Raw genomic sequence first — 14,423 nt, 5'->3', positions numbered from 1 at the left:
TTCTGAGAGGTACCCCCAGACCCCTCCATGCTTCTAGAACCTTACAGGTCATCTTATTTTCTTTTTCATGCCTCTCAGTACTTCCAGCCTTATGTTATTGACAATGTTTGTTTCTCTGGGAATGTCTGTCTCTCCTGCTTATTTTGAGCCCTGGGAGGGGGGGGGGGGCGTGTGTGCGGTACTTGTCATTCCGCTGCTGTGTCCTCAGTGGGCCGGCACACAGTAGGTGCTCAATAAGTGTTTCTGGAAAGAATGAATGAAAATGACCTAACAGATTCTCTCCAGGAGAGGGGTGGATTGTGGGCCATTTTTATTTTCTTCTTTATGCTGATTTTCCCCAATTTTCTGCTGCACACGCCTATTTTATAATTAGAAGAAAAGTTATTTTGAAAAAAATTATCCCCCCAAATGTCCCAGCTGCAGGAGCTGACGTGATCTAGCCCCATGCTCCATCCCAAGGACAGCTGCCTCCTGGGTGTATACAGAGGACGTAGCAACTGAAAGTTTGTGGGCTCCCGGGGTCAGCCCTCGGGGGCACTGGGTGGGCAAAGCAGTCAGGGAGGGCTTCCCGGAGGTGGCAGCCCTAACCTTCAAGGGGCTCAGGCCAGAGTTGTCAAGGTGCTCATCTTGAGTCCCCTCTTTAACTTGCACCCTACAGCCAGTCCTTTAGAAAATGTCCTTGCCTCTGCCTTCATAATCTATCCAGAATGTACATGCTTCCCGCACGCCCCCCTTCTCTGCCTCCACCTGATCAGTCCCCTCATTGCTTGTCTGAACCTGTGCAGTCACCTCTGCCCTGGTACCCCGGCTCCCCCCACCCCCAGTCTGTCCTCCTCTGCCCACAGCCCTCCAGGGCTCCCACCTCGCTCGGGGTAGACAGGCCCTGCAAGACCTGCCCCTGTCCCTTCCCTGCCCTCCCCTCCTCCACTCTGCTCCAGCCACACGGGCCTCTTTGCTGTCCTGCACCATGCCAGTCACAGTCCTGCCCCAAGGCCTTTGCACATGCTGTGCCCACTGCCTGGGTCACTCCTCCTAAACATCCATACTTCCTTCAGGTCTTACTCATGTCACCTCCCCACTCCCTGACCCTCCCTTTTAACGCTGCATCCCACCCCATGTGTCCTCTCTTCCCCCGCTTTGTTCATCTTCATAGCGATTCTGCACGAGCCCTTTGCCTGGGCATCAGCCTGCAAAGCACCTACTATGCTTCTGGGGGCATTTTCTGAGGGCCCACTGTGTGTCCTGCCATGCTGGGGGAGGTTCTGCCACTCAGTTTCATCCCCACGTTGACCCAGAGCACCTCCTGTGTGCTTCCCACATGGTGCTGTGGCGCCAGGGGTCCCACCTCCATGAAGCACCAACTGTGGGCCTCCCAGGGTTAGGGCTGTGTGGGGGAGGGGAGATGTTGGAGCATCTCGTGTTTAGCAGCACCTACTGTGTGCTCCATGTAGAAGGGGCAGGTGGAGAGTCTGCACGCGGACATTCACAGAGCATTTACTCTGTGCTCAGTGCTTAGAGGACCCCAGTGCATGCCTCCCCAGTGCCAGGGGAGGTGGGATTATATGCTCTATTTTGCAAAGCGAGGGACTGAGGCACCAGACTGGAAAGGGCAGATCACCCAGGGGAGGATGCATTTGGTGCTGGGGAGAGATGGGGGGGTGGACCTGCCAAGGCAGCCATAGCAGGGCGTGGATGGGCCACCTTGGGAAGTGAGTCGTCCCTGTCCCTATCTGGGGTGCCTCGGGGCTCAAGCAGCTGCCTGGGTGCCGCCCATCAAAGCCCGTGTTCTTTGTCCCACTTCTAGAGGCTGGGGCCTGTCTGTCTCCAGCACTGCCATTTCCTCCTGGGCTTTAAATTTATAGTGGTTTGTCATTTTCTGGCTCCAGTCCTCTGTAGCATTGTGGGTAAGGACGCTTAGCCTCTGGACCCAAACATTGGTTCGAATCGCTGCTCTTCCTGACCTTGGTAATTTCTCTCTATTCCTCCCTAACCCCTTTGGTTGATGGGGCTGATTGATGGTAGGGTGATGTGAGCCGTCACAGGGCTTGGAATATACTAAGATCTCAGTACACATAGACTATGGGAGTCGTCCAGAGCACTAATGGTGGAACTGATCCCAATTCGCCAGGGATGGGATCAGATGGGGGAACGCCTCCCACCCCGCCCCGGCGGCTGCCCTTGGGTCTCCGTCAGGGTCCCTACCCCTCCCTGACGCTTTCCCGCCAGCTCCCCAGCTCCCAACGCCGCTGGGGCTTGGCGTTCCCGGCCTCTCCCTTGGAGTTTTCAAACCCGCTCCGGGCAGCAGCGCCGGCCAGGATTGGCTGCCTGGGTGGGGACGCCCCTTCTCCCCCCCCCCCCACCCCCGCTCGGGATCGGGTGTCTCGGGCCTGGCACGGTGGCCCCATCTGTTTCCAATCTGGCCCTGCGCTCTCCACCCCCTCAGAGTTGTGGCTAAGGTTGAGGCCTCTGCCACGGTGTCCCCGTTCATCCCCCCCCCCCAGACCCCAACTGGATTCGCAGCAGGAGAGAAGCCTCTTTGTGCCTTTGCCCCTCCCCCACACTGTGGGTTTCTGTGTTTGTAGGGGGCGCGGCCTCTGCCATCCAACCCAGACTGGGAGGGGATCTTCTGCCCCTTCTTCGACCTCCTGTATTTGGGTGTGTTTGGGGAGCTCTCTGCCGCCCTGTCCAGCATCCAGCCCTTTCATCCGTTGCCATGGCCACGATCAGCTCCTGGAAGGGAAGGGGGAGCAGGGTAGGGGATCCCTCTGGCATCAGGCTTCCAAAGGGAGGATCCTGAGCTGTGCCACTGGGGGCACTCCCTCATGTATGTGCACATTGCGGGGAAACAGTGACCTCCTTGGAGGCCTCCCCGACACAGGACCCCCATCCACGTAGGATTTCAGTGCCCGCTGATCTGGGTCCCGACTGGTCCCCCGCCCTACTTCCGGCCGGGCCCCGCCCGAGGCTCGCTCTGGGGGCCCCTCCCCGGGCCCACCCCCTGGCCGCCCCGCCCCTGGCCCCGCCCCACCCCGCCCCCAGGCCGAGCTCGCTGAGCCTCGGCGTCTCCGAGTTCTCGCTGCGCTCCGGGCGGACCCTGGGTAGGGCTGCAGCGGGCACGGCCGAGGCAGCGTGGGGCCTGGTCCCCGATTTCTGAGCCGTAGGGTGAGTGCGTCGGTACCCCCTTCCACCTCGAGGCCCAGTCTGCACTGGCCTTTGTCCGTCTCCTAGCCCCCCCACCCCGGGTTCCCCCCATACCCCCGCCCCGCGCGGCCTGGCCCAGCTGCCCTCCAGGGATAGCTCGAGCCCGCCGCTGCCTGGCGCGCCGCCCCACCCCGTTCAGGCCGGTCGCTCTCGTACTTTGGAAAACTCCAGACCGTTATGCTCTGTGGGGTCCCCTCCCCTGCCTGGCCCCCAGCCCGACCTCTTCCCCCACCTCCTGGGGGCGGAGCCAGGCTGGGGCAGCCTTCTCTGCCAGCCGTGAGGGGGGGCGGCGCTCTGATAGCGGGTGGGTGCTTTGGCATCCTTCCTTCCGCTGGGGACCCGCTCCGCGGAGGAGGTGGCAGGACTGCTGGGCTGGGGGTGGGGGGTTAGTGGCTGGGATCCCTGCTCTTAGCCACTCCCCAAAACTCACAGAAAGTTTTCCTCTCTCACTTTGTCCCTGCGCCCCTCAGGCTTAAGGACTCCAGATCGATGCTGTGCCTAGTCGGGGCTTTAATAAACTGAGGGGTTGGGCAGGCATATCAGCTCCCACCGTCCCACTTTCCATACCTGTCTCCAAGCTCCATGCCTCTGAACCCCCCATTATTGCCTGGAGAATCCTGCTTCCCAGGATTCCTACTCAGAGTCCTGGGCGACCTTAGAGGGGCTTCCTGTGACTACTGGGCTGACCCTCCTTGAGCCTCACCTCCATCCCTTAAGGCTTGAGCAGACATCCCCCCCACCGCAACCAAGAGCAGATGTAAGCTGCACCTGGAGGCCATGTCTACGTTGGCCTCTGCTGCCTGTGGTGGCTCCTTCTGGCCTCAGTTTCCCTCTCTGAAATGGATATGACCGCAGGAATGGTATGGGTAAAGTGTCAGGTGGGGCCAGGCATGTAGTAGGCATCTAATAAATGCATGTTCCTAGGGTGGGGGGAAGACTCCCATCCTGGAGGATGATGGATCTGTGACAGGAGCAGAGCTGGGGTGGGAGATACCGGCGCTGAGGGAGCCCAGAGGGGACCCTGGTCCCTCCTGCGGCATCCAAGAGGGCTTCCTGGAGGAGGTGCCAGCTCAGCCAAGACCCGAGGATGAGCGTGAAGGCTGAGGTCTGATGGAGAACGAGGAACGGTGCGCTGGGTGGAAGGAACAGCGTGCACAAATATCCTTGTGTGAGCCAGAAGGCAGTGAGTAGGGACACCCATAGGGCAAACAGGGCAGTCGGGGTGCAACATGATGGAGTCGGCAGTTCTGGAGGCTGAGGTTAAGAATCTAGATTTCAATGGATTTTGATGGAAGCCATGGAAGGTTTTAGAGCAGAGGAGGGGCAGAGTCAAACACAGCTACTTCCAGCGCCAGGGTTGTGGGGGGTCAAGACTGGGCAGAGGAGGGGTCCCAGGGCTGGGGGAAGAGTCCAGTCTCAGCCTGGGGTGGGTAGGTCTGCGGCTACGGCTGGAAGGATGAGTTGACAGGTGGGCCACCTGGAAGTAGGACCTGTATTAAGAAAGGACCAGAGGTGGACCGGTGCATTCTGAGAACTGTGGTGACCTGTGGGAAGAAGCAGCAGGGCAAGCCCAGGACACTGAGCAGAGGCGCTGGGGAGCCCTGGCAGGTGTGAGCAGCAGGGCAGGGGTGCACCCAGATCTTGGTGTTTCAGGCTCCTCCATGAAGCCGGCGTGGGGAACATGCCGGCAGGGGCCATCCTGGCAGGCTGGGCACGCAGGGAGCGTGGACTCTGGGCTTGATTGAGAGCTGGTCTCTGGCCTCAAATCTTAACCCAGCCCAGCCCCTCCACGCTGCGTGACCCTCCATGTGCAGCTAGCCCTCTCTGAGCCTCAGTTTCCTCTGCTGTCAAACAGAAGGAAGCACAGGGAACATTTAAGAGGGCTGGGCACGTGGAGGGGGGCACCCAGCTGGCGTTACCCATTACTCCCTCTGGGGCTGGGCCTGGCTCCCCAGCTGCCCTGCCCATCCTCTCCTGGCGGTGGGGACCCTTGGGGACAGCACTCAATACAAATCGATAGTCAGCTAAAGGCAGATCCCTCAGCCCTGGTCCTAGCCCATTCCAGGAAGGTGGCAGGGCCAGTCCCACCCAGCTACATCCTGAGCCCGTTGCCCGGTGGGGCGACACTGAGGCCCCAGGAGGGAGAGGGGCTTGACCAGAGCCCCTTGGAGCCCACCAGGGGCTACAGAGCTAGAGCTTGGACCCTGTCTCACACTTCGGGGACACAGCAACCCAGGGAGGCTGGAGACCCGGGTCCTGCCCTCCAAGGGCTCTGAGGCCCTGGGAAAGGGGTTCCAGGCAGCAGGAAAGTCCCCTGGCCCTGAAGGGAAGCTTTGGGGCTGGAGAGGTGTGGGGCGTGGGTGTGAGGGCGGAGACGTTGTGTGTCCCTAGGGGGCTTTTCCTTCAGCCCCACTGCCAGTGTCACCCACCTCTCCTTCCCCTGGCCCCGGGAAGTCCCTGAGAGTCAAGGTTGTGCAAGTGAGCCCCTAGACCCCCAGGACAGACCAGACCCTCAGGCAGGGCAGGGAGAGGCAGCCCAGAGTCCTCAGGCCCTGGGACACCCGGCCCCATACAAGTGACATGGAGCCTATTTGCTGCCCAGTCCTGGGTCATAATCACCCTTTTATGCTCCCTGCTTTGCGTGGGCACACAGAGCTGGCTCCAGGATCGCGTGACCTGCACCCTGGCACCTGACTGGAATGGATGCCCACTCACCCCCTGTGAGCGAGGCCTGGGAGCCCCCAGAGGCCATCCAGCAGGCCGCACCAGGCCCAGAGAGGGTAGTCCACTTTCCTGAGGTCACACAGTGGCCAGGGAAGGACACAGTCCTGTGTAAACGTGGTCTCTGGAACCAAGGCCCCACCCAGCTGGGGGTCCTTGACAGTCCCCGCTCCTTTGTGAACCTCAGTTGCCTCATCTGTGCAAGACGGGCACCCACGTCTGCCCAGCTGCTGGGAACAGATGGTGGGCAGCTCTGCGCCTGGCACAGAGGTGGGCAGGGACCCTTCCGGGGCCCTGGGTTCCAGGTCCCGAGGCCACTCCCTTCCCTCCTCCCCATTCCCTGCCCAGCCTCATTTCCCACCCAAGTTATTTCCTGTGACTCCCATCGGTGGCTGTTCCCTTCTTAATGGCCACGTTCATCCTCCAAGAACTTGGGGGTTGCCGCGTCGTGCAGCTCTGAGGCACCTACCTCAGTTTCCCTTTCTCAGCAGTGGGGAGGCTGATGGCTCAGGCTGCTTTACTGCAAGACCCGTCAGAGAGGAGGCTTGGCGTGGTGCCAACCTGGCCACATCCCCTCCTGCTCAGAGCTGCCTAGGGTTCCTTGCTCTGTGGGTTCAGTGTGTGGCCACCGCTCTGCCCTAATCTCTCCCCATCTCCCTGCTAGGACCGCTCAGTATTGCTTCTTGTCCTTCTTCACGCTGTTCCTTCTGTGGAGACACCCACCCCCATTCCCATTCATCCTTTAATTCTCAGTCAAGTCGTAAATATTAACATTAAATCTGGAGGCAGAGAGGTCCAGGCAGAGGGTTCCAACCCATGCAAAGGCCCTGGGGTAGGACCGTGCCTGGCATGTGGGAGGAACAGCCAGAAGACCCATTGGCTGGAGCAGAGTGAGCGAGGGGGAGAGAGGGAGGAGGGGAGGGCAGGGAGGGGACGGGGCAGGCCGTGCAGGGCCTTGTGGGCATCAGGGAGGGCTTGGACTTTTACCACCAAAGGAGGAGGGATGGGACCTGACTCGGGTGCTAATAGGTGCCCTCTGGCGCTGAGGGGAAGACAGACGGGGTGGGGGGTGGCATGGCAGGAGATGACTCCATTGGTCCAGGTGAGCAATGAGGGGGCTGGACCGGGTAGAGGCAGAAGGGGTAAGAAGTAGACAGTCTCAGCCTAGGTTTTGGAGACAGAGCTGACAGAATTTGCTTATATTCTCCCCCAGTCCCTTGCAGGGGAGCCTACCCCTAGTCTTGCAGGAAGCCGGAAGAGGTGGGAGGGTCTGGGGCTTTGCCATGGCAAGTTCTTCCAGGGAGAATGGGGGCCTAAGAGACCCAGGAACTTTTTTTTTTTTTTTTTTTTTTTTTTTTGGCTGTACCTCACGGCATGTGGGATCTTACTTAGTTCCCTGACCAGGGATCGAGCCCACGCTCCCTGCATTGGAAGCGCAGAGTCTTAACCACTGGACCGATAGGGAAGTCCCAACCCTGGAACTTTTAACCTTCTGTGTTCTGTCTGATCCTTTCCACCCTGAATTTGTCCCACGCCTCCCACCCCCATTCCTGCTCCAGGCCTTGAAAGCCCCCAGTGTCGTGTACTCCCCCGGCCCAGCAGGCTGGAATGACCTCTTTGGGGGAGTTGGGAGCTGATGGCTGGGCCCCGCCTGTGCCTGGATCGGCCCCATCCTGCCCAGTAATTGGGAAGGCGGGGCTGCAGGAGCCAGGGGTAATTAGGGGCCTCCTTTTTAGAAGGCAGCTGTCCCTGGCTCCAGTGGGGCATAGGGGGTGGGGGAGGCATTGTGGCCAGGGCCCTTCATGCAGGTGACCCCTGCCCATGCCAGCTGGCATCGGAGGTGAGGAGACTAGAGCAGGGAGGTCACCCCCCCCCGCCCCAGGGTGGTGGGTTTGAGCCCCTCCGTGTTAAAATTCTACCTCAGTTTCCCCAGATGCTCTGTGCGGGCCTGGGCAGCCAATCCAAGTGGTCTGGGCCAGAGCTGAGCCCCCTCCCCAGATGTGGCCAAGCTGATGTGCATCTGTGGGCGGGACCAGCTGCTGTGGTCACCCTGGCCCCAGCTGGCCATGGGCCATTTCCCCAGCTGGGACCTTCACCGTCCTCATCAGCCACTTGTACTCTTAAAGGGCCCGTGGTTGGGTCCCAGTGTGTATCTGTGGTCTGACTGTGCGCCTGCCTGTCTATGCACATGCATGTGGATGAGGGGGATCTGACGTTACGTGTCAGTGTGCATATTGTCTGGCTGGGTGCAAGTTTGCTCTGCTGACTGCCCATCTCTGTAGCCCCACTGTGTGCCCGCATCCGAGTCTGTGAGCTGTGTGTTTTTACCTGCCACGCCCTGTGGAGCTCCGACGTGCCTCTGTGTTCATGCTTGCCTGTAGCCCAACCGTGTATGTGTATTGCCTGTCTGACCGTGACCCTGTGTGTATATCTCATCTGGCTGTGTGTCTGTGGTCTTGGCATGTACCTGTGTGTCTCTGACCTGACTGCTTGTGGTCTGACTGTGTATATGTATTGTCTGCCCCATTGTGACCCTTTGTGTGTATCTTGTCTGATTCTGTGTGTCTGGGGTCTGATTTTGTGCCTGTCCATGTTTGTGGTCTGTGTGTCAGTTTTATTGGCCTGACTACACATGTGGACCCATCTCTGTTGCCTGACTGTACAAATACATCTGTGACTGTGTCTGGTCTCCTTGTCTGTCTGTGGTCTGACCGTGTGTCTGGGTCTGTCTGTGGCTGGCCTATGTGCAAGCATCCTCCTTTTCTGTCTGGTCTGATTGTCCGTGGTCTGACTGTGTGCCCGTTGAGTGCCCCTATCCCCACCCTCCTCATCCCACCTTCTCCACTCTCCACCCTGGGCCATGACTCGGCCACCACCAGCCCAGCCTTCCCCTGGGGCCACTCTGGGGCTGGGCGTAGTGACCACAGCTGGATATTTTGGGAGCCAGAATCACAGGGGCTGCCCCATGATTACGTGGCACCCGTCCCCGTGGCCATAGTGTGGACCCGCCTGGGGCATGGCCTGGGGTGGGTGTATAAGGTTGACCCGGCCACGAGGGCCTCATCCTTGGGCCTCCTCCTGCCCCCTCTTCCACCCTGGCCCTGGCCAAAGTGGAGAGGGGGCCGTCCTAGGGTTTGGCCCCTGAGAAGGACCCTTCTGCCCTAGAGGAGTTTGGATTCTCACCGGAGAAACAGATGCTGGGTGATGAATATTCTCACTTGATTTGCAGACTGGGGTAAATGCTGTGAAGGATGATCTCCGTCATTTCTGAAGCCGTGGGATGTGGAATTGGGGGTGGGGGCTGACCTGCCAGGGGCAGGGAGGGCTTCCAGAGGAAGTGACAGTGGAGTTGAGACCTGTCATGCGGTAGTGTGGGGACAGCATTTCCAGCAGAGAGCACAGCAGGGTGGGACTGAGCTGGGACTGTGTGGCTGCACCTCCCATGAGAGAGGGGATGACACCAGTAGGAGCAGCTTCCTCTGGGGCTTACGGGAGCCATGGGAGGTGTTAGAGCAGGGCAGGGACGGGCAGGTGTGTTTGGGGGGAAGGTCCGTCTGGTGGCCGAATGGGCAGATTTGTAGGGACAGTCAGAAGTGTTAGCTGGAGCCTCTTCCTTTGGGTGGGTGGCCCAGCCTGCGAGGGGGGAGAAATTAGATGTTCAGAGCGCTTTCTAGAGGGGGTGCTCAGTCCTGGTTTGGGGCTCAGCCTGGGGCGGGGGCTCAGCCAGGGGTAGGGGCTGTCTCAGTCTGTTCTGGCTGCTATAACAGAATGCCATAGACTGGGTGGCTTATAAACAACACACATCTGTCACGGTTCTGGAGGCCAGAAGTCCAAGATCAAGGCGGTAGCAGAATTGGTGTCTGGTGAGAACCTGCTTCCTGATTCACAGACGACCTTGCTATGTCCTCACATGGTGGTGGGGAGCGAGGGAGTTCCCTGGGTCTCTTTATAAGGGCACTAATCCCATTCACAAGGGCTCCACCACATGACCTAATCACCTCCCAAAGTCCCCTAAGACCATCACACTGAGGGTTAGGTTTCAACATAATAATTTTGGGGGGCACAACATTCAGTTCGTCGTGGGGGCTCAGCGCTTTCTTTCTGCCCCATCGTCACCCTCTGACCCTCCCCCATTGTCCTGTAACCCTCGCCCTCGCATCCTGTGACTCCCGTCTGCCCCTCTGTGATCCTCCTGCTGCCTCCCCCATGAAGGCCCCCTGGATTCCCCTGCTCCCCTCTCACGGCCCCTCTTTTTGTCTCTGCAGACGCTGCCCCAACTGACGCTTGGCTTGAGGCCTCTCTGTGAGGGACCGTGGGGGGGGGGCATCCCCCCTCCAGGGCCGGAGGTTGGAGGTTGCAGGTCACGGCCGAGCATGGCGCCTGCCTGGGGCCATGGTGTGGCATCTGTGGTTGGTCCCATGGGCCTACTCGTGGTCCTGCTGGTAGGAGGCTGTGCCACAGAAGGTAAGTGTGGGCGTCTTGAGTTTGCATGTGCACGTGTGAACACGTGTCGTCCCCCCCACCGGCGTGGGGGAGGGCGCTGGTTTTGCCGTGCAGAGCCTCTGTGCTCTGTGAACGAGGCCGAGTAGAATGCTTGCTGTGCACTGGGTCCTGAGAGGTGCAGAGGTGAATAACAAGAACGGTATGAGAAAGCAGTCATAGTGACAGTGATGACAGTGTCTGTTTGCCCAGCGTTGAATCTGCACCAAGCCCAGTGCTAAATGCAGGCTTTACCTGCTTCATCTCCCTCCACCTCACAGAACCCAGCATGCTTGTTTCATTACCATCCCCATTTTTCCATGAGAGAAACCAAAGCTCAGCGGGGACTGGGGCTTACTTGAAGTCACTCCTGAGGTAGCCACAGAGTTTTCCTTCCCTTGCCACAGGTAGAAATACCAGCACCCAGTTCGTAGACACACAGGCAATCAAACCTTCCCAGGCGGAGCCAGGGGAGGCTTCTTGGGAGAGAGGGCATTGGAGCTGGGGTTTTGTGGGTGTATAGGAGTTTGCCAATAGAACGGGCATTACTGGCAAAGGTGTTAGCACACAGAAAGGCCTGGAGGTGAAGAAAGAGGTTGGTGTAGTTTGGGGATGGGCAAGGCTGTGCTTCTGGCAGTAACATGGAGAGGGTGAGAGTCAGTCCTAGTCCTAATGCCACGGTCTGTCCCACCACGAGGGGCCTAGAGGAGGTGTCATTAGGCTGATGGGGACACAAAGGGTCAGGTCAGGAGGGAAGGAAACTGGGATCTGCTGTTAGGCTGGGTTTGAATCCTGACTTCGCTGCTAACCTGCTGTGTGACCTTGGGCTAGTGATTCAATCTCGCTCAGCGGCCATTTCTACCTTGACAGAATGAAACTCAGCATCATCCATCTCCCAGCATTCCTGGGACAAGGACACACGATAAGCCCCTGCATGCTGCTTGCACACAGTAGGTCCACAATTCCGGGTTACCACGAGCATGGTAATTATTGCTCCTGGGTGAGAACACCAAAGACATACACACCTGCCTCATCCATCCATGCTTTTTCTAGTTTTTATATTATTTTGTAGTAAATGCCTAACACATTCAGATCAGCCACCACCACCTGATGAGATGGAGGCTATTCTCCCCATCCCAATTGTACAGATGGGGAAACTGAGGCATAGTGAGGTTATGTTTTACAGCCAGGAATCGGCCAGTCTGCCTGGCGCCAGAGCCCGGGTTGCTACCCATCACCCCACATAGCCAGGCATGCCTGGGCTGTGATCCATCTGGTCACCTCCCAGGGCCTGTGTCTTCTGTGCTCTATTCCTTGCAGTGGGAACAGTGGGCCGAGGGCTGAGTATTTTTAGTTTTTCATTCATTCACTTAATGCAGGGTTTCCCCTGCCCTCAGCACTGCTGAGGTCGGGGCCAGAGCATTCTCGGGGAGTGGGGGGCCGTCCTGAGCACTGTGGGGTGCGGAGTAGCATCCCTGGCCCCATCCCCCCGATGGCACCCCCACGTGACAACCACTGGTTTAACTTACACTAGTGGAATAAATCATATATTTACGACTTTGACATCTTGCTCCAGTGATAATTAACCAGCTTTGGGCAGGATGCTTAGATCATTCCCATTGACAGGTGAGGAAACTGAGGCTGCAAAGTGGCCATTGTGAGGAGGGGGTAGAGATCACAGAGTTTGGAGGCTATCCTGTCCTGAGTTCGGATCCTCGCTCTATCATGTGACCATGGGTGGGGCTGTGCTCTCATTCAGTGGGTTTTTCATAAGCACCTACTGTGCGCCAGGCACTGGTTTAGACCTGGGAGACAAAACAGATATCCCACCCCCTTTTGGAGCTGATAATCTTGAGGGAGAGACACCGAGTGTGCTGGATGGTGGACGTGCCCGGGAGCAAGATAAACAGGAAGGGAGATGAGCGCGTGAGTGGAGGTTTAGGGGCTGCATTTTAAATGGGTGGGAGGGCATCAGGGAAGGTCACACCAAGGAGATGACATCTGAGCAGAAACCTAAAGGAGCTGAGGAGTGCACCCCATGCATGTCTAGGGGGAAGGTGTCCTGGGCAGAAGGCATAGCCTGTGCAAAGGTCCTGGGGCAGAACTGTGCCTGGTGTGTTGGAGGAACAGTGAGGAGGCCCGTGTGTCTGGAGCAGAGTGAACGAGGGGGAGAGAAGGAGGAGGGGATGAGGCAGGTTGTGCAGGGCCTTGTGGGCAGCAGAGAGGACGTGGCTTGTACCCCAGGGAGGTGGGAGCCCTGGAGGGCTGTGGGCAGAGGAGGGGCAGGTCCTGACTGAGGTGCTCACAGGTGCCCTCTGGCTGCTGAGGGAGGACAGGATGGGGGGATGCCAGGGCAGAGGAGACTGCAGTGGTCCAGGTGAGCCATGAGGGAGTGTGACCCAGGCTATCAGCACGGGGCATGTAGCCGGGGCCAGCTCTGTGGATGCTCCCTCAGTGAGCCCTGGAATTCTTTTTTTGTTTGGCCACACTGCGTGTAGCATGTGGGATCTTAGTTCCCTGACCAGGGATCGAACCCGTGCCCCCTGCAGTGGAAGTGCGGAGTCCTAACCACTGGACCTCCAGGGAATTCCCCTGGAATTGTTACTACTGTATCCCTTTAGGTGTTGGTAGTGGCCTAGACTCAAACCTAGGTCTCCGTCTCCAAAGCTGGGGCATCTTGACCCCAGGAGGTGGTCTGTTTAGCAGGAACCCTGTCATCTGGGGGCCAGCAGAGGGGCTGTGGGCACTGTGATTGGCACTGCCAGCTTCAAGGAGTAGCCCAGGTCCTCAGGAAACCGTTCAGGTGAGAGCTGTCAGGTGGTAGAGAGCCCGGGCAGGCAGCTGATGTGTCCACCATCCAGCACCAAGAAGAGTGATTTCTGCCCTAAAAACAGCTTCTGGTCCTGTGGGGCCTTCCCAGGGTGCTGTGCGGCCAGCCCAGGCTGGGTTGGAGGGGACTGGTGGGTGGGTCTCCAGCTCTGACACCAGATTTTTCTCTGCAAAATCTGAAATGGAAAAACAGAAATCAGGCCAAGCCCTTCCCATGCTCTGCGCTGTTGGCATCGCCACTCTGAACCTCGGTCTCTTCATCTAAGAAACAGGAACACCCAGGGTGCTCTCCATCACTGAAGACCCACAACCCTGTATATCAAGTGTACTATTTGCAGGGCTTTGGGAGCCCAATAGGCCCAGGTTGGAATCTTAGCTCTTGCCCATCACAAGCTGGGTGACTGGGGGCCAGTGGCTCACCCTTTCTGAGTCTCAGAATAGAGCTGAGTGTGAGAACAGGCCCAGCACAAAAGGAGCGCTTGCTTGCCACAGGCTGCGGCCATACCCCAGTGTGTCTTTCTTATGTCTGGGGCCCCTTTGTCAAGAAGAGGACGGGAGGGTTTGTCCAAATGAGAGAAGCTAAGCGTCTGCAAGAAATATTCTAATGGGGGGATGCAACGGGTGGAGAAAGCTCTTCCGGGCTGGCTGGGATCCCAGAGCCGCCTGGAGGTAAGCTGAGAGGCGTCTGCCCTGCAGCGAGGGGGCGCCAGGGAGCGAATGGGCAGCTTCATTGGGCCCAGCATTAGGCAAGCATCAAGGTTCAAAGCCCCAGTTTTTCAGGGGTCACTGGGCACAGAGAAGTGGTGTGGTGGGATCCCAAGGAGTAGGGTCTGTTTCATGTCCACCCTGCCAGGTGGCACATAACCAAGTATTTCAACCCAGTGTGATCGGGGCCGTGATGGAAGGAGGCACCCATGGAAGGATGGGGACAGAGGGCGTCCTGACCCGGCCAGTGGTAGTCCAAGAAGGTTCCCTGGGGGAGGTGCTGGCTGAGCTGAGGTTGAAGCCGCCAGATGAAGAGAGGAGGAGGGACAGCACGGGCTCCCGTCGTGTCTCGTTTCCCGGATTGGAGGGTGCTCGGGGTGTCTTCCCGGCTCCGAGTCATAAAAAGGCAGCTGGATGCGTCTCACTCCCTGCAGCCCGCTTCTTCCCTTCCTTCCAGTGGCTCCCCAGGGAGGATTTTTCCCAGAAGC

The 14,423-nt window shown here is 58.6% G+C and overlaps 1 protein-coding gene across 7 annotated transcripts in view; it reads left to right on the top strand.

Annotated features, from left to right (window-relative positions):
- Positions 1–10,295: 10,295 nt before the first annotated feature.
- Positions 10,296–14,423, top strand: part of PTPRS (protein tyrosine phosphatase receptor type S) — a gene marked incomplete at both ends in the record, with an annotated part of 62,647 nt that continues 58,519 nt past the window's right edge. For all 7 annotated transcript variants that reach the window (XM_079703709.1, XM_079703710.1, XM_079703706.1 and 4 more), the window contains one exon: positions 10,296–10,386. In XM_079703709.1, the coding sequence (XP_079559835.1) occupies positions 10,296–10,386 (91 nt within the window). The remainder of the gene's footprint in view (positions 10,387–14,423) is intronic.

Source organism: Hyperoodon ampullatus, assembly GCF_949752795.1.
Source record: "Hyperoodon ampullatus genome assembly, chromosome: 4".
In the NCBI taxonomy this organism is placed as follows: Eukaryota; Metazoa; Chordata; class Mammalia; order Artiodactyla; family Ziphiidae; genus Hyperoodon; species Hyperoodon ampullatus.
This window is presented reverse-complemented; position numbering and strand designations above follow the sequence as displayed.